The sequence below is a fragment of the Kogia breviceps genome, chromosome 5 (assembly GCF_026419965.1).
Source record: "Kogia breviceps isolate mKogBre1 chromosome 5, mKogBre1 haplotype 1, whole genome shotgun sequence".
Taxonomy (NCBI): Eukaryota; Metazoa; Chordata; class Mammalia; order Artiodactyla; family Physeteridae; genus Kogia; species Kogia breviceps.
The window spans coordinates 3,948,425-3,975,140 of record NC_081314.1 but is presented as its reverse complement, the minus strand read 5'-3'; the positions used below and the strand labels follow the sequence as shown (position 1 = coordinate 3,975,140).

The window sequence follows — 26,716 nt, the reverse complement described above, 5'->3', positions numbered from 1 at the left end:
TGTTAGCTTTGTTAATAATAAGAAAATGATGATAAGTAACTTCCATTTTTGAAAAGGAGGGGAAAGTGGAAAAAAAGTCAGAGGTGGGGATGTTCTTCTCTGAAATTATCCAGTCCAGAACTTTGGACCACCGTAAAATTTTGATAACTGTTTCAGTATTGGGTACCTCTCGATTGCATGGACCAGGATGCCCAGACAGAAGGAAAACTCTGTAATTTGATAAAGTATTAAAAATAAAAACCAGTTAATTCATTGGGGTGCTGAGACTGTGGTTGTATATGTGCGTGTTCCTGGGGCAGGACAAGGAAGGAGATCAAGTAGTTGTAGAATGACTCAATATATCCGTGGTTTGTAAAAATAAATGTCTTTCCTATTTGTTTTGGCAGCTACATTTTTCTTCGATCTTTTCTCCCATTGTAGCTCCTGAACGAACTGAGTGTTGTGGAGGCCGAACTGCTCCTGAAATCCTCCAGCCTGGCGGGAAGTTACACAACGGGCCTGTGTGTCTGCATCGTGGCTGTTCTCAGGCGATACCACAGTTGTCTGATTCTGAATCCCGATCAGACGGCCCAGGTGTTTGAAGGGTTGGTATACCCTAGAATGTGTAATTTTTGATGAAATATGATAGTGGTTTCAAGAGGAAAATAGTTCATAAAAAGGTATAACACAGTCAAAGAATGCTTGTGCCAGGAAACGTTTATGGGAAAGGAGATAAAAGCATGTAAAGTGCGCCTGCCTGCCTGGCTGCTTCGCTCCCCCTAGCTGCTGTCATTTCTGCTGTCCAGCATCCTGGCTTGTTATGGATGGTGAATAAGTGACCGCTTCTTCGCTCATGTAATTTCAGTTTCTATTTGGAGAATCCAACGCCAGATAAGCTTGGCACGTACATCATCTTACAGATTTACCTTTTCAATTTTATGTCTTTTATAAGTTAAAGGAAATTTTTGACAAGGGTTAATCTAGAATAAATGACTTTTTTTTGATTCTTAGTCTTTCTTCGGTTTGTGTGAATTGTAGGCTAAGGTCTTCTCTGCTACTGTGAGGGGAGTTGGGCGAAGTAATTACATCACCCCCATTAAATGAGGCCGAGGCTACTGGGACCAGAGAAGTATGATGAGCTGTCAGAAAACCTATTCTGAGCTCCTTTTTGTCCACTGCAGACTCCTTTCTCCAGAGCTTTATATATTTAAAAGAAAGGCAAGCCTCCTGGGCTCGAAAGAAACATGGGGTTCACAGTGCCTTTTTTTGGTAATCTAGCACATGTAATCAACATGTACTCTATCCTAGAGTGTCTGTCATCCATTTAACAGCAGCTTTTTAGGAGAAGAGGAAAAGCTGCCACGTTAATTCTACACACATAGATTTATTTATTTTTTTAATTTGAATACGTTTTTTATAATATTATTTATGGTCTCAGAGATGTTTCTGTAATAAACATGGAAATCAATAACCATAACCAAATTAAATCCAATTATTGTTACATTCAGTTTGTAAAAGAGGCTGTGTCTTAATTATATGTGCTTTTCTTTAACTGCAGTTCCTGAGATGAAACATTATTACTTGGTAATCTTGGGGTAGAAATACATTCTTCTTTTTTTATTAAAAAAATTTTTTTTAAACATCTTTATTGGAGTATAATTGCTTTACAATGTTGAGTTAGTTTCTGCTTTATAACAAAGTGAATCAGCTGTACATATATCCCCGTATCTCCTCCCTCTTGCGTCTCCCTCCCTCCCACCCTCCCTATCCCACCCCTCTAGGTAGGTGGTCACAAAGCACCGAGCTGATCTCCCTGTGCTACGCGGCTGCTTCCCACTAGCTACCTAGTTTACTTTTGGTAGTGTCTATATGTCCATGCCACTCTCTCACTTCGTCCCAGCTTACCCTTCCCCCTCCCCGTGTCCTCAAGTCCATCCTCTACATCTGCATCTTTATTCCTGTCCTGCCCCTAGGTTCTTCAGAACCATTTTTTTTTCTTAGATTCCATATATATGTGTTAGCATACGGTATTTGTTTTTCTCCTTCTGACTTACTTCACTCTGTATGACAGACTCTAGGTCCATCCACCTCACTACAAATAACTCAATTTTGTTTCTTTTCATGGCTGAGTAATATTCCATTGTATATGTGTGCCACATCTTCTTTATCCATTCATCTGTTGATGGACACTTAGGTTACTTCCATGTCCTGGCTATTGTAAATAGAGCTGCAATGAACATTGTGGTACATGACTCTTTTTGAATTATGGTTTTCTCAGGGTATATGCCCAGTAGTGGGATTGCTGGGTCATAGAGAAATACATTCTTGACTTCAGCTTTTAGCCTTAAGTACCATTTATGCCCTTAAACTTTTGCTAACATTGAACTTGATTTAAGTTTATTATTTCTGTGCCTCTTCTCTATTTACACCCTTCCTCACCTAACAAATATTATCTTATCACTTGAAGGCACCTCATTTAATATTATCCTAATCTTTCCTTCTACCTTGTCTCTCCTATTCTTGGTTCTTTCTTCAATTTTTTTCTCTGAGATCAGAAGTTAAGCAAACTTTTTTCTGTATAGAGCCAGATAGTAAATATTTTAGCTTTTGTGGACCATAAGCTTTCTCTTCATATGAGAGCATAGCCACAGATAATGTGCACTTAGATTATTACTAAGTGACATCTGAAACATCCCTGATATTTTTTAATGTAAGGAAATGACCATCTTAGAATCCAGGAAATATAGAACTATTTTATAGCCCTCCACTACCCTGTAGGGTTGAATGATTAGTACCATTTTATAAGTCAAGAAACGGAAACTCAGGCCTGTTAAATGGAGTGGTAGGTGCAGTGATGTACCCAACGTCAGATAGTTAATAAACCTCCCAGATTGCTAAAAGTCTTTCTAACTAGGAGCTCATTCATGCTGTTTGATTTATACCATACTTTTTTAAACTGTGTATGGAACCATCTCTAGTTGGTCACGAAATGAATATAATAGGTTTTCACAAGTATTTTTTTGTTTGTTATTTTGGAATTTATTTCATTATCATTTATTTTGACATTTTAAATTTGTGTTCTATTAAATGTTCATAAAATCATATTTGATATTCAGTTTATTATATTTGTTCTTTATCATTTATAGTAAGGATAAGTATTTTCCCCAAAACTATTATTTGGTGTTTTTTTTTTTTTTTTTGCACTTATATGAATAAGCCTACTGGATCTCAATGTAAAATGTTTTTCTTACCTCGAGCAAGTGAAAAAATTATTGAGGAAACAAACACTCAATATTTACTGCGATACAGTAAACACCTAGCAAACTTTCAATAAATGTTTGTTTACTTTAATCACAAAATAATTCTTTGCTTTTCAGGGTATACCTGGAATTTTTTGGTTTATATAGGTAACAACTGATTGAATCATCTACTTCTCTTCTTAACTGTGGGACAATTTGCTATAATTGACAGCCTTTATCGGTTGCCTACATCTGCTGATGTCAGTTCACAGGGACTGGGATGCTACGTGGCTATTTCTTTGCATGGTTTCCTAGGTCCCACCTCTGATATTTGTGACTCCAGTGTCCTTCTCAGCCTTGACATGCTAGGCTCCCTCCCATCCCCTGAACAGTGGAGAGGGCTCCAGACTGGGGTACTGGAGACCTAAGTTCTCCTTTTGGATCTGCTGTGAAGTAGCTCTTTGCCTTGTGGGCAAGATACATCACCTTTCTGAGGCTCAGAGCCCTCTTTGTGAAATGAGGAAGGTGAATCAGATGATTTCTAAAGCCCTTTTCAGCTTTAATCATCGGAGTCATCTGTGACACTGGTGTAGTAGTACCGAACCCTGTTAACAGAAGGCAAGATGACAGTGGAATCAGACTCACAGATACGTGGATGGACCACGAGTGTTTACTTCTGTGTGGTATGAACTTTTGTTCTGTATGAATTGTGGCCCAAAAGGCCATCTTTCTGATCTGGGGAATTGGAGTAGGAGTGGTGCTTCTGAACCGCAAGTCTTATGGAGAATGTCACTAAAAAGAAGGGGTTTTAAATGCTTATTAAGATAAACTAACATAAATTTGTTTCTAGTTTGGAAAAACAAGGAGCATGTGACCTGAAACCATGAATTCTTCAAGTTCATGCCAGAACCAGCTCATGGTCTTGAAAATAGATTTCCCAGACTTACTGATATGAAGAAGTTGCCCTTTTACCTAGCGGACTTGGGGCCCTTTGCAAATTTCCAGAATTTGTCAGTCTTCTTACTGATGAGAGATTCTCTCCTACAACTTGTGTGTCCTAGTCACAGCAACTTGATTGGTGGATTCCTCCCTACATATCTTCTGTACGGATGAATTTCTTTCATTTCTTAATGTTAATGGCATTTCTGAAGTTTTAAAAAAATATCTAGTGTTTCAGTATCGTAACAGAAAACTGATATTTTATGCAGTTATTTACTTGGCATAACCATCAGTGTTAACAATCTGGTATCTTTTTTCTTACTTGAGTAATACATGGACACATTCTCACTCTAAAAGAGCCAAGCGATAACACATATATACTAGCAAAGTGTCTCATTTCTTCGTATATTTTTCTCCTCAGATTGTGTGGTGTGGTAAAGCATGTGGTGAACCCCTCGGAATGTTCTTCCCCAGAAAGATGCATCTTAGCCTACCTCTACGATCTCTATGTGTCATGTAGCCACCTCAGAAGTAAATTTGGAGACCTCTTCAGGTGGGTAGAAGAAAGTCAAAAGAATAGGAAGAGGATTGTGCCTGTATTTGTTTGTGTACCAAATTGTCATCCTTTTGAATAATGAAAGTTCATCCTAATTATATCGGCCAGAATTCCTATCGAATTATCTTTCATTGTAGCTCTAACCTCCTGTTCCAAATCACTGTGCATGTTTAGCTCTGATTGCAGTTTTGATGCAAGAGAAGACGTTCTGTGTTTTTCAGTTGCCGTCACCTCCCTTGGAACATTGTCTCCCCACTCTTCGCATACCTGCTTTCTCCCTGCGTTTGCTTCACTGACTCCTTGAACTTCCTACTTCACAGAGCCTCTCTGACTCCCTGTCATTCTCTGCACCTTAGCCCTTGTACCCGCGACGGGTAGACAGGTGCTGGAGACTCTGTACTTCCGTAATGGTGTTTGAGGAAACTTAGATGATCAACTGTAAGTTGGGGGGAGGGAAGGGGGCAGTAATAGCTGACAGAATAAATTTGGAATCTGGAAGCCGGCGAGGAAAGAATAGTCAGTTACAGTTTTCTTTGCTCTCTTGTGTCTTGCATCCAGCTTGTTCGTAAATCCTATGAACTCTGCCTTCCAGGTACATCTAGAATCTGACCACTCTTCGTTGCTTGGCAACTACCACCGTGCTCCTCTCTTGGTTGCACCATCATAGTCCTAACTCGTTTCTCTGCTGGCACCCTCGACTCTCTTAAGTGTATTCTCAACATGTCTTCAAAAGTTATCCTTTTGAGACAAGAATAACTTGAAGTTTTCCAGTGGCTTCTCACATCTGCTCAGAGTAGAATTCAAAGTCCTTACCTAGCCTTTAGGATCTACTGGACCCAGCCCTGTCTTCCACCACTTTCTCTCTGTCCATTCCAATCACATGGGCCTCCGCATTGGTCTCCCAACACTCTAAGCACACTCGCTCCCACCTTGGGGCTTTTGCACTTGCTGTCACCTCTCTTGTGATGCTCCCGCACCCAGTTCGTTCAGGGCTCTATCTCCCTGACCACCGCACTGGAAGTAGCCCCTCCCCCTGGTCTCCCTCATTCTCTGAACTTTAGCACTTTGCCCCTCCCCATTTCATACATTCTGTATTTATTTATGGTCTGGCTCCTTTCTAGAATTTAAGCTTCATGAGAGCAGAAACTTTCTCTAGTTTCTTCATTGCTCTATCCCAGTACCTTGAAGAGTGTCTGGCTCATAGTAGGCACTGCAAAAAAAAAAAAAAGGTATATATACCAAATCAAAAACCATGATATATATATATATATTTTTTTTTCTTTTTTGCGGTACGCGGGCCGTGGCCTCTCCCGTTGCGGAGCGCAGGCTCCGGACGCGCAGGCGCAGCGGCCATGGCTCACGGGCCCAGCCGCTCCGCGGCACGTGGGATCTTCCCGGACCGGGGCACGAACCCGTGTCCCCTGCATCGGCAGGCGGACTCTCAACCACTGCGCCACCAGGGAAGCCCTCAAAATCATGACATTTTTAATGGTATTGATAGGGGAAAATGTGAAAATATGTTCTTTATGAAACGAATTAGGTTTCAAAATAATCCCTTATGGAATGTCTGAGTGGGTCTCAGGAACCATCTTTCCACAGAAATGTTGTAGTAATAATACCCCGTATTCTTCTATTACTTTACAGAGCGCTTTCAGTTTCAGTTTACAGTTTGCAGAGAGTTTTCTCGTACAAGATTCGGTTCTTGCGACAGCCGTGTAAATTTCCCAAGGAAGCCACAGTTGGGCATATTTGACCTCTAATGCTCCCGCAGCGAGGTGAAGCATGTTAAAGGAGTTAATTCAAGTAGCGCGCCCTGGCTGTGTGGAGATTTAGGAGACCGACCGTGAACTGAGGGGCTACTTAGCCTCAGCACCATGGCGCTTCACAAGGGGGTTACCCGTCTAAAGTTTCCTGGATTAAGCCATGGAAGAGAACTGCGTTTATCTCAGGAAACCTTAAAGTCAGGCATTATTTGTAGCTTGGGATTACGAAAAAATGGTCAAACAAAAGCTAGATACGCAGAGACTTCTGTTTGTATACTAATAAACCAATTTTAATGATTAGATCGGCAACACCATCTATAAAGCGTAAGGGTCATATCTGGAGGAAGTAGAGCACTAGTCATGCCTGCTTCTGATTGAGCTGCTGCTTTGTGCCCGGTACTGTGGCGCGTTGTTTCCGTCAAGATCGTTAAGCCTCCCAACAACCCCGGGAAGTAGAAATGATTTTTCCTGTCAACAAATGACTGTTCCTCATTATAAGTTAATAAATGATAAAGCCTGGATTTGAACATCATAAGTCCTTTTGACCTCAAGGTGTGTGTTGCTTTCATTACTCTATCAGTTTTTTCTTATACATGCAAGTTTCAAAAGGAAAATGTCTGAGTTTTTGTTTGGTTGGTTTGGGTTTGGGGTTTTTTTCAAACTGCATGTACGCCTGCAACGGAGAGTGCTAAGAATTTGAGAGTGACCTAGATGGCAGCTAACATTTCGCTAAAACCTAGAGCTCATCTGGAAAGAGTGTAATAAGTGAAATAGGAAGCCTAGAAATGAGGGGACACGAGACTTCACCATGAACCACAGAGTTCAGAAAAACTGCCAGAGGAGGTAGGAGGGCATCAGCTTGAGAGAAGTCTCTATACTAATCGAAAAGTGAGGCTGACTCTTATAAAAATTAAGAAAGAAAAGCAGAATTCTTTTAGTTTCTAAAGACAGGGGTAGATTGTTAGAATTAAATGGACAGTTGAATAAAAAGAGATACTGCTTTGCTATTTGCAGAACTCTGTTTCCTTAAAGACTCAGAGTATTGGGAGATGGAGGAAACCAGGGACGTGGTATTAGGGAGGGAACCGGCAGAGAGCAAAATTTGTTTTTGTTTCATTTTTACTGGGAAAGTGAAACAAATTAAGAACTATTGCTAAGTGAGAATATATGCAGCCTGGCAGCGTTAAGACAGGGAAAAGGGAGATTTTTGAAAACACTGGGGACTGTATAATTCTGTCATTTTGAATAGGTCATGACATGAGATTGCAAACTTGTGTCCTTCAGCAACCCCTGACAAGTTTTTATATAAGTTGTATGCGAAGACAAGGAGTGTAGAAGATTGTACTTGCTGCCATTTAGTGGGTGGCTTTCGTCCTCTCTCTTGGCCCAGTGCTTCCCACGCATATTTGGTACTTAGTTTTACCTGGGACTGCTTTTTAAGCATACAGAGTCAATACACCCTGCAGTGAGGCGCAGGGGTCTTTTATTTTTAACAAATGCCCCAGAGGTGATTCTGAAGGAGGAAGTCTAAAGTCACGTTTCGGTAAACCCTGAACTGAACAATCTCAGTTTTCTTAAAGCAGTTGTCAATGTTAACAGCTTAGGGCGAAGAGTCTATACGTCTTTTCATTTCTGAGGAAATCATTCCTGGCTACTGTTTATGTAGGCGCATAAGACTAAGACATGTGTTGCCTTGATCACAAATAAATTTGCAGCCAAAACTTAATCTAAAAGGAAAAGAGTCTCTGCCGCTTACAGGAGCTGTTGAATAGAGAAGGTGAATTGTGGCTTATGGGTTTGTTATCCACAGCAGTCGGGCTAGAATAGCGAAGTGTACGTGGACTCTAAGCTTTGAAATAAGGTCATCCTTCAGCCTCATCTGCAGAGCAGGATTAGAGAGGATGCTTTCTAATTCCCTTGATAAATTTATAATATTCTGCGTTTTCCTCAGATGCAACTCTGAATGTGGTAGACCAGGCTCTTTAAAAAAACTCTAGATACTGCTGAGAAGTACAGTGTGATACAGTTTTAGGAACAATGTAATAGTCTCTGTACTCTCATAGAATGTATGTATTCCCCATATCCCCCTGCTGGAATTTAAGCTCCTTGAAGGCAAGGAGTGAGCCTCTCTTCCTCGGCTGTACCATGGTGCCCAGAGTAGCCGTGGCACATGAACCCCCCTGGATACTTTGTGCCGAGAGGAATCACTTTACAGGATGAATGATTAGGACTGAAACACCAAGTTGTTCCTGATGTGTAATCCAGTCCATTTTTATTCTTCTTAAGTAATAGCACTTTCCAACCACTGTTCAGAGACAGTTGTTGGAAGCCATAGTAGATTCTTTTATTTTTTTAAAGCATGTAAAATGTAGAAAAGACTTCGAAAATAAATTAAGATTAGTACCCAGATGTCTTAAATCTTGTTTTGTTCTTCCACCCATTCAGTAACTATTGAACTAGCACATTCCAAGCACTGTGTCCGGTGCCGAGTCTTAGGAAGTTGGAATCGAGAGCCCATATTGCGAACCTTCTCTAGGAATACATTACAGCTGCCATTTAATCTGTCCTTAGATGAAATACCTTTCTAGTTATTTTAGTTTTGTTTTGTCTTTTAACTCTTCTTCTTGTAACCTCAGTAGTGCCTGTTCAAAAGTAAAGCAAACCATATATAATAATGTGATTCCTGCAAATTCTAACTTGCGATGGGATCCAGACTTCATGATGGATTTTATTGAGAATCCCTCAGCCTGTAGCATCAACTACTCCATGCTGGGCAAGATCCTTAGTGACAATGCGGCCAATCGCTACAGCTTCGTCTGCAACACACTCATGAATGTATGTATGGGCCACCAGGATGCTGGAAGGTGAGCTGGGATTCACGGTTAACAACACAGTTGTTGCATGGCTGCTCTTGGAAATTAAGGGCTTTAATAATTGCCTAAGCAGACATTTGGCTTTTGTTTGTTTGTTTTTAAATCTTATGTTATTCCTGCATTTACTTCTGTTCCATGATTTTCTTAACCTGGCTTATTGATCTGGTGTGAGATGCTCTAGATATAATCTCTAAGTTATCTGATACGTTTTCAAAAACATATATAACAAAAATACAAATGAAAAAGACACAGATTTTGAAAGCACTGGATTTGGACCGACCTTTACATTTTTTTGATGCCCTTAAAGATGTGAATTTACAGATCAGATTTGTTCACAGAATTAAAAATATGTTAATTGACATCTATTACTGGTTATTGTTTGTTGCTCAACCACATTAAATGTTGGCTTGCTCAAAAAGTTCGTTCAGTTTTAAGTAAAGATAAAAGATACATTTATTATCTTTATTGATAATAAACTTTATTGAACCAGCATATTCATGAACTGAATGAACTTTTTGGCCAAACCAATAGAAACCATTTGAAGACATTTCCTTTCCCTTCTGCTCCAGGTTCTACTAGGTTATTTGACAAGTGGAATTTTATTATATCCTTGAATCTAAGAAATGAACGCCATGTTTGATGATATTGAAATTATGTGTTCGTTAAGTTTATCATATGTGAGTATTTTCTCTTTTGTTACTTTCTTCTATATTCTCTCTCTTCTTTCTAGGATTAATGACATAGCCAATTTCTCCTCCGAGCTGACGGCCTGCTGCACTGTTCTCAGTTCAGAATGGCTGGGAGTTCTGAAGGCTCTTTGTTGTTCTTCAAACCACGTCTGGGGGTTTAATGATGTACTTTGCACGGTAGATGTAAGTTTTCTTTTTCATTTAAAAACTCAACTGTGCAATTAAATATTTAGCTAGTAATTTTTTTTAGTTGACTCAACTATTAACTGAAATATTGTAAATTATTTTTTCTTTCTCTCCCTGAAAGCAATAAACCAGAGTGTGGTTGCCAAGAATAAATAAAGGGGAAAAAAATCAAAATAAAATAGATAGCCTAATGTAGAGTGGAGATGCCAAGAGTTTCCTTGTTGTTAGCTGAGATTTCTTCTGTATGGTCTCCTCAGAGTGGTTTGTTCATAGTTTTTACCAAGTGCCTTGGGTTCCTCATGGCATAGGGTGTAATTTAACTAAAGCAGTTTGCATTCTGAAGACAACCAGTTTCTTTTCTTAGAATGAAAAAAAAAAAAAAAATCCAAGAGTATAGGTTCTGTTGTGTGGGATCAGGACATCCAGGCTCAGATTCAGAGGGGTGTCCAGTCTTTCTTACTGATAGTGTCTGGAAGCTTATGAAGAGGTATCCTTTATGGATCACAGATATCCTCAGATAGCATATTGCATCCATGGTGTGTGAATTTCTTAAAAATCCATCTGGATTCTTTATTTCTGCCTATCACTTCCATCACTTCTTGCAGTAATTTGTGTTGCGTATTAGTATATCTCACGTAGAGAAGAACTTTTATACATTTTAAAAACTGGCTCCCCGTTGAAGGTTTATTTCCTCGTTCTGGTATCCGAAGACCAGGTGCACAATCCTACTCCATTCTTTGGGCACCTAAGATGTACAGCTCGTATCTGTGACCTGCTCTTCCAGACAGAAAGAGACCCCAATTTTTATCTTTAACGTCGTTCCTTAATCTCTGGGTTGTTTTCTGTTTCACTTTACCTCTGCTTGTTCCCTCATTTGTAAAGCTGGAATTAATAACAGTATGCACCTCACAGTGGTGTGCCCTTAAATGAGGTGATCTTTGTAAATCTCTAACCGTAGTCACTGGCATATAGGACACCTTAATGTGGAGGCTGCTATTACGGCTGTTTTTCTTATTATTATCTGTCAAAGTCTTGTGAGATCTGTAAAGGGTAGAGGTTTCCACTCCGAATGAATTAATTTTCCTCCTCTTTCTCCTCTTTCATTCTCTGTCTCACTCACCTTCACTCTTTCTTCTTTAAATTTAGGGGTCGGGTGAGAATTTTCAAAGTTGTTTTTAAAACTGATTTAATTATATTACAAAATCGTTATTGGTTATTCCCAAAAGGAACTCTAAAACATTAATAAGGCTTGTTTTTCAATTAGGGGAACCTCCTTGTTTTCTGTTGCTTCCTAATGGTCTTACCCTGCAACGCTAGATTATATATAATATACTGCATTCTGCTAAAAAGGCTTATTTATGCTGCATCTTTTAGGGATTTCTTGATTTTGCTGTTTTATTGTTTTGTTTTTCAGTTACACGTACTCAAGCTAAAGCTTAGTATCTTCTTAAAGCACTGGGGGTGTGGGCAGACTGCATTCTTTGTCTTATAAAGTAGAAGGAGGCCTAGAGGGTAATAATCATAAATCATTTCACTCTACCGGTTCATTTTGGGATTTGAGATCTTACTCGTATTGCGTACATTCTCTTAGATATTAATCTTAGATGTTACTTAAAAGGGTGTTAGGTATTAAAACGTGTCAATGTTTTTCTTGAAGGTGAGTGACCTTTCATTCCATGATTCATTAGCTACTTTCATTGCTATTCTGATAGCACGACAGTGTTTCTCCCTGGAGGACGTCGTGCAGCACGTGGCTCTTCCCTCTCTCCTAGCCGCAGGTAAGGCTGCATCCAAGAACGGCGTTGCTTATTTCGTTGTTGTCTCGGTGCAGTGGTTTCTAACTATTAAAAGTCAGTGAAAAAGTAGAATTTAGGGCTTCCCTGGTGGCGCAGTGGTTGAGAGCCCGCCTGCCGATGCGGGGGACGCGGGTTCGTGCCCCGGTCCGGGAGGGTCCCACGTGCCGCAGAGCGGCTGGGCCCGTGAGCCATGGCCGCTGCGCATGCGCGTCCGGAGCCTGTGCTCCGCAACGGGAGAGGCCTCAGCGGTGAGAGGCCCGCGTACCGCAAAAAAAAAAAAAAAAAAAAAAAAAAAGATGAATGGATAAACAGAATTATGTTACATTCACACAGTGGAATATACAGCTTAGCAATAAAAAAGAATGAACTCTAAATACACACAACTACATGGGTGAATCTCAAATTAATTATACTGAGTGAAAGAGCCAGAGAAAAACTAGTACATACTATACAATTTACCTAAAATTATAGAAAAATGGGGGCTTCCCTGGTGGCGCAGTGGTCGAGAGTCCGCCTGCCGATGCAGGGGACGCGGGTTCGTGCCCCGGTCCGGGAAGATCCCACGTGCCGCGGAGCGGCTGGACCCGTGAGCCATGGCCGCTGAGCCTGCGCGTCCGGAGCCTGTGCTCCGCAACGGGAGAGTCCGCAGCAGTGAGAGGCCCGCGAACCACACACAAAAAAAGCAAAAAACAAAAAACAACAAAAAAGTAGAATTTAAGGGAACATGCATTGGGCAGTGATATGGCATCAAGGTAGAGATGGTAGAATTTATAATAGTTATTCCAAAGAAAGTCACATGGGTCCCAATGGAAGAGGTTGGAAACGACACTTTCAGTACTTGTTTTTAAGGAAGGATTCAGGTTTCTCAGAAAAGCATAGACAGTGTCTTACGTTTTACCGTAAGGAGCATTTATTTAAATTATTCCAGAAAATTTAGCGTAATAGAAACGTGGAAGACGTGTTCTTGAACATGTTAGAAAACTTGCTTTTAAAATCCCTGTCTCCTAGCTTGTGGAGATGCAGACGCGGAGCCTGGGGCGAGAATGACATGCCGACTCCTGCTTCATCTCTTCCGAGCTCCCCAGGCCTGCCTATTACCTCAAGCAACCGGTGAGCTGACAGCCGAAATATCTCTGACAATGCTTTCATTTGGAGCCACGTGTTTAAATTGACCAAGTAGGCTGTCCATTCTGTAATTTCCTTCCTGATTTTGGTGGGCTTGCTTTGAGGCAGTGAAGGCATGGGGTATGGCCATTGAGAGGGCCGTCGGCACCTTTCATGTAGGTAATACCAGGATGTATTGAGAAACTCGCCTCAAGAGTTAATACACAATAAAAATACCTCTTCTCCTCAGCCAAGCCAAGCTGGGGGGCATTGTGATCCTCCAACATACTGTGTGTGTTGCTTATGAAACACACCATAGCGCTGAGGGCAGTGGTGAGGCCTTTCTTCTTTTACTAAGGTGAAAGGAATAAGGTAAGAGTTCTAGTGGTGTTACTGCATTCTGTTCCTAAAGATCATTTCCGTGTGTGTGTGTGTGTGTGTGTGACAGCAGAAGTGGATAAAAGTCCTCCTGAGTGTTTTGATACATCTCTCTAAAGAGCAACACCATTGTCTTAATATTTAAAAAGAAAAGGTTAAGTAAGGGATACTGGCAGTGTTTCTTAGTGAATCCATGAAGCATCAATTAAAGCTAGCTAATAGCAATTAAGCGCCCACAGTCTGACAATGAAAGGCCCTGCTGACTGTAGATGGTTACAAAAGATGATTAATGATGGTGATGAGACTACTAAAGGCTTGTTGTTTTCCTCATAGGCAAACCTTTCCCCGGGATAAGATCGTCCTGTGATAGACACCTCTTAGCGGCTGCTCACAACAGCATTGAAGTGGGAGCCGTGTTTGCTGTCTTAAAAGCAATTATGATGCTTGGTAAGACTGTCGTGGCACTCAGCTCGGTTCATCACCAGAAACTGAGACAAAATCATTTGTATTCAGGTTTAACTCTAATTAATATTATTAGAAACATTTTTGTTTGTTTGTTCTCCCGGAAGAATTAGTTGGCATTTTCCAAGTTCATGTTCAGTTGGATTCTAAGGAGTCTGTCCCTCATCTACAATTCTGGGGGAGTTTAAATATAATACTTTTTTGGTGGCGTCTTAACTGCAGGATGTCTCATTCTGATGTACTCTAGAGCCTTAGACCCACCTTGTTTGGACTTCACTTGTTGGCAGAAGTCACACTTTGTGATGGACACAGTTGATTTGGTAAATCTATCGTAAGGGTTTAAATTTCATACTATATTCTAGGACTAGAACACCAGAGAATCTGGGTTTTAATCTTAGTTATCCTGCTTCCATTGTGACCCTAGACAAGTTTATGTCCATCTGCCTTAGTTTTTTCATGAATGAGGTGATATAATTGCAATGATATTGATACTGTTGATAAATCAATATTGGATATCACACTTTTGTTTTCATTTAATTTGTAATGTCCAAGACATCCTTTTATCTTTATTGATATATATTCTCCAGGAGTAGTAGTATTGTCCTTTCTGTTCATTTACAGTGCCATACCTTAAGACATTTTTATCCTATAAATCATTTAGGATTTGAAAGATTCGATTAGTCTCGAATTCACACTGCCTAATTTCAACTTTGGGCACCCTTTTGTGCTCTTGACTAAACAAAAGTTGTGTCTAATATTCCAGGGGAGCTTCCTTTGACTGGAACTAAATTTACTGAGTGGATAGGAATTGTTTTAGATGAGTCTTAAACATGTTTTAGAATATACCCTGACCCTTTATTCTCCTGCTTGAGAAGTGTTATTCGGTGATGATGAGGAAGTATAACACGGTTTTCATAAAATAAACTACTAAAAGTTCGCCTTAACACACACACAGACACACACACACATTCCTTTTGCAATGCCCATGGGTTTTGTAGTAGAAAGGGAAAGGTAGAGCCACGCGGAGGGCCACACCCACTCCTCTGAGCTTGTAATAGTGTACAGCCAACATTAAATGCTCATTTCAGTCGGATTTCTCTACTCTGATTACGTTTGAAAGGAAAGCTGGCTGGTCAATTCTATTTAATCAATGTATGTACGTACCATGAAGTCAGGGACGCACATTTTTGCTGTGGTATCTCTAATGCCCATGAGAGCAACGAAATAGTAGGTTTTCTCTACACTAATGTTGGAAGTGTGAATGCATAAGTGACAGACATTTTAATGGCAGAAACCAAGACGCTCCCATCTAGACATTATCCCTTTGATTTGTAGGACCGGTCTAATCCCAAGTACAATTTGCCAACCTCTTTAAATATCCAGATAACCATATTTTAATCTCAATGCATAATCACCTGTTTATTTTTCTTTGATTGCCTTTCCTTGACCTTTTTAACTGGCCCCAGTTCTTGGTGGATTTTACAGCTTCCTAAGCAATGGAGGGTTCTTCAGGTCTGAGAAGTCAGAATCAGGCTAGTTGCATGTCAGCAGACCCTTGGACCAGGCAGTCCCTGAACACTGTTTGTTCTATTGTCTCTACCATTACAGAAGGTTCTGGAACAGCCTTCCAGACCTTCTTTGTCATCCTAACCTCTAAACTGAATGAGGATCTCCTAGACTAGGACTGGCAGAGGTGTTTGTTTCTTTGTTTTGTTTTTGCAGTTTTCTCGACCTCACTGTGTCGTTCTCAATGTTCTCTCAAGGTCCTATCCACCAGGATCTATTCTGAGTTAGGGAGATAGGGTTGTTTTATAGACTTTGGTTTCTAATTTCTGTAGTAGTTTACCTCAAGGTGTGGAAATAGTTGTTCATACACCTGAGGTTGGAAAAAGCATGCTAAATGTTGGTACCTGTAGAATTTGGTCTTTGTTTCAGCTCCTGAATAGCTCTGCTGAATTAAATAAACGTCCGTGAGTGGAGTGAACTTGGTGCTTTTTTGTATGAGTATTTGAATGAGGAATGTATAATATGTAATAAGATATTGATGAGTTGAAATGTATTATTTATTCCTCCCCTCCTCTTATGAGTTTATAAGCAAATATTCACTAAGCAATTCTGATTTTCTGAAAATTTTTCAGCAGAGTCAGCACATTTTCTTGGTTGACCTGTGGGTTTTAAAAGGCTTTTTGCACTGACCCAGCCTTGGTTTCACTTACAGTGAAGCAGTGAGGGCCTCATCTAAACTCATTTGTTGGTTCTAGGAATTTTTCCTGTTCAACGCTTATGATCCTGTGGGTAAACAGGCAAGAGTTTGGAGGCTCTGTTGTCATTTGGCAATCTTTATTACCAAATTATATTAATTTCTCACTTTTAAAATATGACAATTACTTGTCTTTCATGGCTAGAGAAGATTTCTTATCTCCAGCTATTCAACCTTTCTGCTCAGTTCCCCTCCCCGGCCCCAGAACTTTGTAATGAGGAAAACACTTTCCTGAGCTTCGTTTTATTGAGTGTATTAGAGGTTGATCAGGTGAGGTTTTCTAATTTGGATGTTTACAGAGAGGAAAGTGAAAGACGTGGGTTATTCAATGAATGCCCTGTTTTCCAGGGCTTCCTTAGTATGCATTGCCCTTTTCCATTCCCAGGGAAATAAATCTCTCTTGTCAAGAAGTTGCTAGTAAGGTGGGCTAAGGCAAAACTTTTCTCTTGACCTATGGATAGAAAATAAGTCATTGTAAGAGAAGAAATGGAAAAGGGACATCTAGAAGGGTGAGTAACCCATTTTTTCCTTGTCTATAAGTCAAATGAATTTGAATACGTTCATGCTTGAAATATCGGTGAAATCAATGTTCTGTGATTATTAAGTGTGATTCATAATGGCCTTTCCAAGTTTGGTGAAAGCATACTTAATTCTGTAAACGAAATAAAGAATGAGTCTTGAACATGGTTTTTTTCGTTTGTTTGGTTGGTTGGTTTTTTTCCCATGTCTGGTGAAAGTTCTCAGGGTTCTAGCATTTACTCTGTCAATTCCTTCTCTCTATTGCTGAACAACTGACTATGCAATGATGATCCCATTCATATATTTTAAATCCCTGAATGCTTGCCTCATTTATTTCCCAGATATTTGGCAATATTTTGAACGTCTGTGGTTTTGCTTTTGTGATTCTGTTATTTAGGAGATGCCAAAATTGGCAGTAACAATGTCAGCTCTTTAAAGAATGATGACTTCACCATGAGGGGCTTACGACGTGATGGAAATGCTGATGATATCTGGACTGCCTCACAAAATTCAAAATCCTGTGGGAAAAGCATTTCCATAGAAACTGCCAATTTAAGAGAATATGCTAGATATGTACTGAGGACTATCTGTCAACAGGTATTCTTCAGATTTAATTTGCCTTTAACTTTGAGTATGTAACTGTTCTTTGGAGAGAAATGCCCAATATTGTAGGAAACGTGTACATATGTGGTCCTCATTTTCCTGCTAACTTTATTTTGAAATAATTTCAAATTTGCTGAAAAGTTGTAATAATTGTAAAGAACTCTGGTATGCCCTTTATACGGCTTCAGTAATTTTTTTTTTTTTTTTTTTTTTTTTTTTTGCGGTACGCGGGCCTCTCACTGTCGTGGCCTCTCCCATTGCGGAGCACAGGCTCCGGACGCGCAGGCCCAGCGGCCATGGCTCACGGGCTTAGTTGCTCCGCTGCATGTGGGATCTTCCCGGACCGGGGCACGAACCCGTGTCTCCTGCATTGGCAGGCGGATTCTCAACCGCTGCGCCACCAGGGAAGCCCTTCAGTAATTTTTTACATTTTACCACATTTGCTTCATAATTCTATTTGTGTGTGTGAACGTGGCCTCGTATACTTTTTAATATTTTTCTTTTCACTGAACCATTTGGGAGTAGGTGGCATACATTATTCTTCTTTACTTTTTAATATTACAGCATTTATTAACATAACCAAAATACAGTTATCAAAAGTAAGGAAATTTAGCATTGGTATGGTCATTTTTTTCTCACCTATAGGCCACAATTCCAGTTTTGTCAAGTGTCCCAGCATTGGCTTTGTCTGACGTTTCCTATAGATTAGCTTCAGATTATGCCTTCCTGGCCAGGATACTGTAGAAGTATGTTATGTTCTTCTCAGGTAATCACATCTGAAGGCACATGAGGTTCATTTGCACCTCATTGGAGATGTTCATTTTGATCAAGTTGTCTCCATGGTATGGTTTTTTGATTTTTCTATTGTATAGTTATTATTTTTTCCCTTGCAATTAATAGACAATTTGGGGGAGACACCCTGAGACAGTGCAAGTTTTCTGTTCCTCATCAAACTCCCCCACCTCACATATAGCATCCATTTTGATTCTTGTCCACAGCAGCCTTTACTACAGTGGTTGCAAAATGGCTTTTCCCAACTCTTCCACGCCCTCCACATTTATCAGTTTGCATTCTACTCTAGGAAGAGCCTACCCTTTTCCTCCCTCCCTCCCTCCCTTCCTTCCACTCATTCATTTTTTTTTCATATAGGTTATAATATACTGTCCTCAGTTATTTTCATGTTCAAATTATCCCACATTTGTCCAGTGTGAATCAATCTTTTCATGCTGACTCTTGTGTTGTTTTGACACGTCTCTCTCTCTCTCTCTCTCTCTCTTTTTTTTTTTTAAATACAAGTATTTTCTTGCTTTCTGGCCTATCTTATACTTCCCTGCCCCAGACCTGGAATTACTCATTCCTTCATGGAACCCTGGTTCCATTTAGTAGAGGATGGTATTTAGAAACCAAGATCCGAGCACTATGTGTGCTCATTGATATGCGCAATGTGTGTTCATTGCTTCTAGGCCCTTTCACCAGACAGATCTAGGGGGAAAAAAACATCCGTGTACATAAATGTGTATGTGTATAATCATGCGTTTATACCAATACCTCCAATTCCAATCAAACTGCACAAATTTTTGTGTGCATTCCCTCATCCCATATTAATACTGCCTTCTTCCACAGTAAGAATCCTGGCTACCAATAACATCAACCATTTACTCATTGGTTGAATTCTACAAAACACCTGAAGTTGGTTTCAGAATGACTACACCTATACCACTACGAAAAACCAGCCTACTAAAAGGAGTTGAGGATTTGTTTGTAGCTCTTTTTTCCCTAAGCGTTTACAGTATTATGTTGAAAAGTTATTTGACCTTTCTCTTTCAGCGTGGATATGTTATTCACTTGAAATAGAGTTGATTTCATTTGCTTTTGTCTGTGTTCAGTTTAGATTTCTTCTTCTACCCTAGCTCTGTCTTTAGAGTAACATACTTCCAAAGGTCAAGGAGCAATAGTGTGTATTCAGAGAGATGTACATCTCCCTCCCTCATCTTTTCTACCCTGGGTTCCTCCCTGCCCTAGGTGATCAATTTCATTATTTCTGGTTTTTCTTTCCATTTTTTATTAAATACTCCTTCCTTCTATAAAAAGACCTACCATATATCTCTTTTTCACTTTGCTATAGATATAATGTTGACAGGGTCAGGTTTTTCTTAAGGTATACTGTAACCATGGTAAAAGTTAGCTATTAGTCATACAGGTGTTGAGAATGTACTGAGCTGTGCATTGGTTTCTAACTGTGGGTACCCATTGGCGTCACCTGGAGAGTTTTAAAAAAAATTTGATGCTTAAAAAATTGCTGATGTCTGGGTAGCATTACCTGAGATTGATTTAATTGCTCTGATATGGGGCCTGGGTTTGGAAGTTTAACAAACTCCCCAGGTGATTTTAATGGACAGCCAGCATTGAGCCACTGATGAAGTGTTTAAGAAACAGGTTTCATCAGAGACATATCTGGGTTCAAATTTGGCTCTAGTACTTTTGATGATTTCTTACGCCATTTAGTACAAGAATTTGCCTTTGAAAAAATGATGAAGAAAAGCTGCTTAAAAGAAGTTTAATTTGGTGGAAACTCCCCAGAGGTCAATTAGCCATATGCATCAATAGCCTTAAATTTTTGCTATCCTCCTTGACCCAGCAATTGCACTTCTATGAAATTATCCTAAGAAAATAATTGTACAGAGAACAGATGTGCACAGATATTTATTTACAATGATAACATTATTCATAATGATATCAGAAAAGGAAGACAATTTTCTAAATGTTATGCTATGTCCTATCTATTCAGTGGAATATATTATAGTGTATTCCATAAAAATGTAGAATACATATTATAATATAGAGTCACTACTGTTATATAGCAAGTTAAAAAAAATGTTTACAAAACATTACTTAGAACAAGGCCTTATCCTCCGACTGAAAACACATACCAGTGTTTTCTTTATTTAGCTTTTTCTGCCCACGCTTTATTTTTTGCATTTCTTTTTTTGCATTCCTTTTTAAAAATTTTCTATAACCAAGATTCTACTTTGTATTTTTAAGAAGTCAGAATACTAGAAAATTTGCTTGTAAGCCTTTTCCCTCCCACTTTTCCATCTAATATTTTTTAAATTGGAAGATTCCCGTCCGCTTTCTGTTGTGCACCATGAGTTTAGTACATATCGCGTATACATATTGAAAGTCTCTGCCCCTCAATATAACTGCCGCATTATTTTTAGGAATGGGTAGGAGAACATTGCTTAAAAGAACCTGAAAGATTATGCACAGACAAAGAACTTATTTTGGACCCTGTGCTCTCAAATATGCAAGCACAGAAATTACTGCAGCTGATCTGTTATCCTCATGGCATTAAAGAATGTACAGAGGGGGACAACCTACAAAGGCAGCACATTAAACGCATTCTTCAGGTGAGCGATAATAAAGACTGTGTTTTTGTCATTTGACACATTCTTTGTGTTTATAGCAAGAGTTACTGCGCCTTTTTTTTTTTTGGTCATTGCTAAGTAATTCTCAACTTAAGTTAATTCTATTTTGGGGATTTGAAAAATTGAGATTTTCCCCAAATTTTCTGTTTTGTGTAATTGCCCCACTTTCTTGCTGGGTAGTACAAATACTGCAGACTGTGTATAACCATTATATAAATATTGATATGTTAAGTCAGTACTGTGTTTACATGAGAAATAAGCTTTGTAGAGGGACTGTCTTAAGTATATTATTAAAAAAATATCGAAATCATTTTTTTTAATGTGGTTAGTTAGGTAGACTTTGGGAGAAGAAATGTTTGGCTTATTCATTTACAGTGCCTAGCTGAGTAAGGCACATTATTATTTTTTTTTTTTTTTTGCGGTATGCGGGCCTCTCACTGTTGTGGCCTCTCCCGTTGCGGAGCACAGGCTGCGGACGCGCAGGCTCAGCGGCCATGGCTCACGGGCCCAGCCGCTCCGCGGCATGTGGGATCTTCCCGGACCAGGGCACGAACCCGTGTCTCCTGCATCGGCAGGCGGACTCTCAACCACTGCACCACCAGGGAAGCCCAAGGCACATTATTTTAATGTCCCTATTTATTTCTTTGTGTCTATAATGAGCATGTGGAATAGACTCGGAAGCCTTTTGACTCATATAAATCCCTTTATTATATGTGATCATTCCTCTGTTTCTTGAGAAAGAGAACAGTGTAAGGAATTATAATATTTTAAAACATGTTCAATATTCTTAATGTGTTAACTCCCTTCTCCCCAGAATCTTGAGCAGTGGACACTGAGGCAGTCGTGGCTGGAACTTCAGCTAATGATCAAGCAGTGCTTGAAGGACCCTGTGAGTATATATTGAAAGCGTGTATGTGTATAAAATGTTAGTGAAATGCAAAACCACGGTGGTGTTTGAGGACAAAGCGAGACACATGCGTGCTGGTTTTCTCACGTCTAACTCCAGGGCTCTGGTTCGGTGGCTGAAATGAACAACCTGCTGGACAATATTGCCAAGGCAACGATAGAGGTGTTCCAGCAGTCGGCCGACCTGAACAATCACTCTTCCAATGCGGGTGCAGGCCTCTTCAACCCAAACGGGATTGGAAGTACCGACACGAGTAGCACAAGACAGAATGGAATAAAGACATTTCTAAGGTATTTTTTTCTGTAGTTTTATGAGGCTATCTTTAATTTTTCACATGGAACCGTACATTTTATTCTCATAATGCAGTTGTTTTTTTCATAAAGCTGCAGGATTGTGAAGAAAACAATTACTTGTAAGTGTCCGTTATCATTATTTAATATGTTAAAGGGCCATGCTGCTGGGGTGGGGGATATCTTCGTGTTCTAAATATTAGGTTGAGCAGGCCCCGGCTCCTTGGAACCACAGATGACATTCAGGACAGAAGAATTTCTCTAGTGTGCCCTGAGGCTGCTCTATTCCATGGTATTCCTAATATGTTTATTCCTAATAAACACTCTTTCTGCCATCATTTTTTTTTTTTTTTTTTTTTTTTTTTTTTGGGCGGTACGCGGGCCTCCCACCGCTGTGGCCCCTCCCGTTGCGGAGCGCAGGCTCTGGACGCGCAGGCGCAGCGGCCACGGCTCACGGGCCCAGCCGCTCCGCGGCACGTGGGATCTTCCCGGACCGGGGCACGAACCCGCGTCCCCTGCATCGGCAGGCGGGCTCTCAACCGCTGCGCCGCCAGGGAAGCCCTGCCATCTTTATTAATTGGCAGTTTTGCTCAAATGATAATCACAAAAGATAATCACAAAATACAGATAGACCTGTATTTCATCGTTTAGGTGTAAATGTATAACTAGTGAATTTTGAACCTTTAAAAATTGGTCATTTACATGCTTAAACATAATCAGAACATTTCATATTTTAACCATGACAGAAAAGTGTATCTCTTGTTAGACAAAAGGACTGTTACTGCTCACAGAGCCAGAATCATAGAAAAACACTTTTCTAGATTAAAAAAGAAAAGTTTAGTTATAGTATCCTCTCAGAACCCCTCCTTTTATTGCTTTCCATAAACATGACTGAAGAGTGTGTGCAAATGTCTGGTATTTGGCAAGAGGACAGATAGTATAGGAGTACAAGGGGGAATGTTAGAATAATCTGTGTCTTGTGCATAAAAGTTATGCTCTGGAGTTTCTCTTAGAACCGTGAGAGCAGAGAAAAAGCATGCCTCCTTGGGTATAACATCTTTTTCTGATTTTAGTTCCTCTGAACGCAGGGGCGTGTGGCTGGTAGCCCCCCTAATTGCTAGGCTGCCGACTTCTGTGCAGGGAAGAGTGTTGAAAGCTGCTGGGGAGGAGCTGGAGAAGGGACAGCACTTGGGTTCTTCTTCAAAAAAGGAAAGAGACAGACAAAAACAGAAAAGGTACGTCTGGAAGATGTGTTTCTATGTGAGAATTTAAAGAACAGTCGAGAAAATCCAATATTCTACAGATGTCCAGGCTCATTGTACACAGAGTCCATTGAAATTTCATCTTTATATGGAACTGAGAATATTCTGTTGGGCAAATCTCTGTGCCTCAAAGATCCCAGATTATAATACTTAGTACACTGGCTCTCAATTCTGCCTGTGTACCCTAATCGCTGCTGCACTATTAAAAATACTGACTTCAGACCTGCTGGATCAAATCTGGATATCCACTTGGTCCCTGTATTCAACAGTTCTTTTGTTGTTGTTGCTTTTCTTGGTATTTAGGTACTTCTGCTTAAACGTCATAGAATAATTTATGATTCTGTCATGCTGGACCCTGAAATAGTTACTAATCTTTTTAACATTTAGGACTCTTGTTCTAGACTAGATATTAACTTATAAGCCTCCAAATTGAATGTTTTTTAAATTTTATGCCCTAGAAAAGGTTCCAAGTAATTTTATTGGAAAGCCGACCGTGTTACTGAGAAAGAACATAAGCACACTCTAATGTGAAACCACGAGGAATTTAGTGCCCCGGGAGTAAAAGGAAGCTCCTAACACTGAAAAACAAAAATTCTGAACATACAGGTTTCTTGCCGCCTAATCAGTAATATTTTTTAGTAGCTGCCATTTACTGAGCCCTTAGGAAACGCCAGCCTCTGTATAAAACTCATTATACACATACGTGAAAATCTCACAGCAATCATATGTGATAGGTGCTCTCATTGTATCCTTTTTAAAAGATGAAGAAACAGAGGCACTGAAAGGTTAAGTAAGTTTCTCAAAGACACACAGCTAAGGAGGTGTAAAGCTGGGCTTGAAACCCAGGTGGTCCGGCCTCTGAGTCTGCGCTCTCCTTTCTTAACTGAAGTACTGATACCTTTTGGTGTTGACCTAGCTTTGCGTGTATGCTGTTTGGTTGTTTTGTCATCTTTGCCAGTATTTATTAATCAACCAGATGACTCGGTTTCAATTCCCAAAGCCGATCCACTAGTGGGTGATGGCACGTACGTTGCCACACTTCCCACAGGGAGCAGACATGGTGTGTCAGAGTTTGAAGATGGCTCTTCCCAAGTGAGTCTCTCTCGTGTAAGATGAAGCAGATGGAAGTGTTTTGACCTCGATCTCATTTTAAGAAATGTTCCTTTCCGGTGTGGCAAAGTTAGTCTGTCAGTATGCTTTGTCAGTTGTTCCTGGTCATGGAAGAAATAATACTAAAATGACCATTTAAAATGGACTTTTTATCAGATGTCTTAAAACCACTTTACAAGTCAAGCCTGTGGGATGTGGCAGAGCTGTGCACTGGCTCGCTAGCAAGCATTCTGGTTCTGGAGTCCTCAGACCTCAGTGCGCACCTTACTCAGCTCTACCCATACCCAGCTATTTGGTCTTGAGAAATGTGCTGAAAAACAAAGCAAGCAGAACAATTGCATAGGCCTGTTTCCTGGACCCTAAAATACGGATATGGTGTAAGAGAAGTTTAAAATTTTTTCATGTTATTCTGTGTATAAAGTGATACTCCTCCTGATGTGTACCTTTAAATTCCGTTCACTGAATCTACTGATGGAAATTTTTACTGATAGAAGCTACACATTCTCTTCTCCCTGCACCCCCCGACACACTCGTATGCAGTACGAATTTATGCTAGTTTGCGAATTCCTTCGAGGGCAAGAGAACATATTAAATTATTTAGAAGTATTACGGTGGCTTTTAACCATATTAGTTAGAGATATGATTTAACTTCTCAAGTAGTCCTGGCTATTTACTACTCCCCTCCCTTTTGTAACAGTAAAATAAATAAGAGCCAGCAACCCGAGGGCAAGACGTCAATGTTGCACATGAAGTAATCCTTTCTCTCTAACTAGATTTGCTATTATTACTTCCTTTGTAGTATGTCTCTTTTGAGTCAACAACCGTTCCTCTCACTGGTCCTCACCTGCCTTAAGGGACAAGATGAACAACGAGAAGGCCTCCTAACATCTCTGCAGAATCAAGTCAACCAGGTAAAGTACAGTGGAATATTGAGCCAGGCAGGTATTTTCCTAATGGCATTCGTTTGTTTTCCTTTCAAATACTGCCCTTTAAATAAGGGCACAACATGTTCTGAGTAGAAGCAGGAAAACACCATCCATGCCCCGTTCCTCCTACCTGGCATTCTAGTCACCGTGAGATTAACAGTCGTATAATATCAATTATGTGTTGGGTGAATGTCTGTAGACTGTAAAAGTAACGCTTTGCAGATTGCACATAATTTTGTCACATCTGCTCCTCTCCTGACCCTGCCTCATGGGAGAGGTCCTGGGGCAATCTGTGTTGCAGGGGACATGGCAGCATGACAAAGGAACCTCTCTCCAGTTCCTCGGCTGGGCTTCCACGTAGCAGGCAGGGTCTCAGCTTGAGCTGTGTAGGTTCAGAAGCTCAGTTTTACTTCGAGAGCCAGACTGATGCTGGTCAAGTGCGCGGGATACTCATCTATCAATCAGAAGGCATTGTGGTTCATTTGCAAAGACTCTGGCATTTGCCTTTCCGCCAATCACAGTTCACCTGGTCGCTGTTCAGAGCAGTTATACTCTGTGTACCGCAAGGAACCCGAGTGATCAAAGTGGAATTAGAAAGTACAGAGTGGAGCAGCATGGGTAGATTTGGTTACATGGGATGTTTTATCCTGCGGTAGCATCTAATGGAGACATCCCGTGGGGCTGTGATTCTATGACACCGTGTCTTCTTGTGCGGTACTGGATGAACGTGAACAAGACACTGAACTCATTTGGTCCTCTTGTCTTGTCATCCGCTACCTTTTGGATGCGTGAGACTTATTCTCTGGACAGCAGCCAGAGTGATCCTTCTTAAGTGTAAACCACATACTTTTCCAGTGCCCCCACTGCTGCAGTGTTTCCAACTATACCTAGAATAAACCTTCCCGGTCTAGGCTTATATGGCCCTCCGTGATTGGGCGCTGGCCGCACCTCTACCTTGTTGCCTGCCCGTCGTGGCTTTGCTCACTCCATTCTGTACGCAGAGACCATGTTGCTGTTCCTTGAACTTGCCAAGGAGATTCTTACTGCAGAGCCGTTGCGTGTTTTCTCCCCTTCCCTGGAAGTTAGTAGCCTGGCCAGTCCCTCACTTCCTCAGGTCTCGGCTCAGAGGTCACCTCCTTAGTCCTCCCCCCGCCTCCCGTCCCCCCCCCCCGCCCCCACCCCCAGTCACTCTCTAAAAGTCGGACCACAGTCATTCTCTATCCTCTTGCCCTGGTTCATACCACTTGTTCCACTTATTTTTATTTGTCCTGCCGTCAGAATGTCAGCTCCGTGACAGCTTGTGTGTTTGGTTAGCTGCCTTGTACCCTTCACCTGCCTTGGGGGAGGTTCATCCGTATCTTTTGATGACAGTTGGGAAGTGCTCCCCTTTTACCATGAAGTGTACTTACAGATCATCTCTTGGGCTCAGTTCCTTCCGCATGTGACTCAT

At 40.5% G+C, this 26,716-nt stretch overlaps 2 protein-coding genes across 14 annotated transcripts in view; one reads left to right on the top strand and one right to left on the bottom strand.

Annotated features, from left to right (window-relative positions):
• The window catches only part of MED12L (mediator complex subunit 12L), a 324,289-nt gene that overhangs the window by 252,505 nt on the left and 45,068 nt on the right, over positions 1-26,716 (top strand). For 10 of the 12 annotated variants that reach the window (XM_067033573.1, XM_067033579.1, XM_067033576.1 and 7 more), the window contains 13 exons: positions 421-584; positions 4,579-4,710; positions 9,113-9,340; positions 10,080-10,221; positions 11,882-12,002; positions 13,029-13,130; positions 13,836-13,949; positions 17,141-17,340; positions 20,565-20,753; positions 21,586-21,660; positions 21,778-21,968; positions 23,042-23,203; positions 25,140-25,251. In XM_067033573.1, coding sequence (XP_066889674.1) covers positions 421-584; positions 4,579-4,710; positions 9,113-9,340; positions 10,080-10,221; positions 11,882-12,002; positions 13,029-13,130; positions 13,836-13,949; positions 17,141-17,340; positions 20,565-20,753; positions 21,586-21,660; positions 21,778-21,968; positions 23,042-23,203; positions 25,140-25,251 — 1,932 coding nt within the window. The remainder of the gene's footprint in view (positions 1-420; positions 585-4,578; positions 4,711-9,112; positions 9,341-10,079; positions 10,222-11,881; positions 12,003-13,028; positions 13,131-13,835; positions 13,950-17,140; positions 17,341-20,564; positions 20,754-21,585; positions 21,661-21,777; positions 21,969-23,041; positions 23,204-25,139; positions 25,252-26,716) is intronic. The other 2 variants (XM_067033574.1, XM_067033575.1) reach the window with 2 other exon arrangements.
• The window catches only part of P2RY12 (purinergic receptor P2Y12), a 47,199-nt gene that overhangs the window by 17,522 nt on the left and 2,961 nt on the right, over positions 1-26,716 (bottom strand). The gene's annotated exons all lie outside the window — the stretch shown is intronic.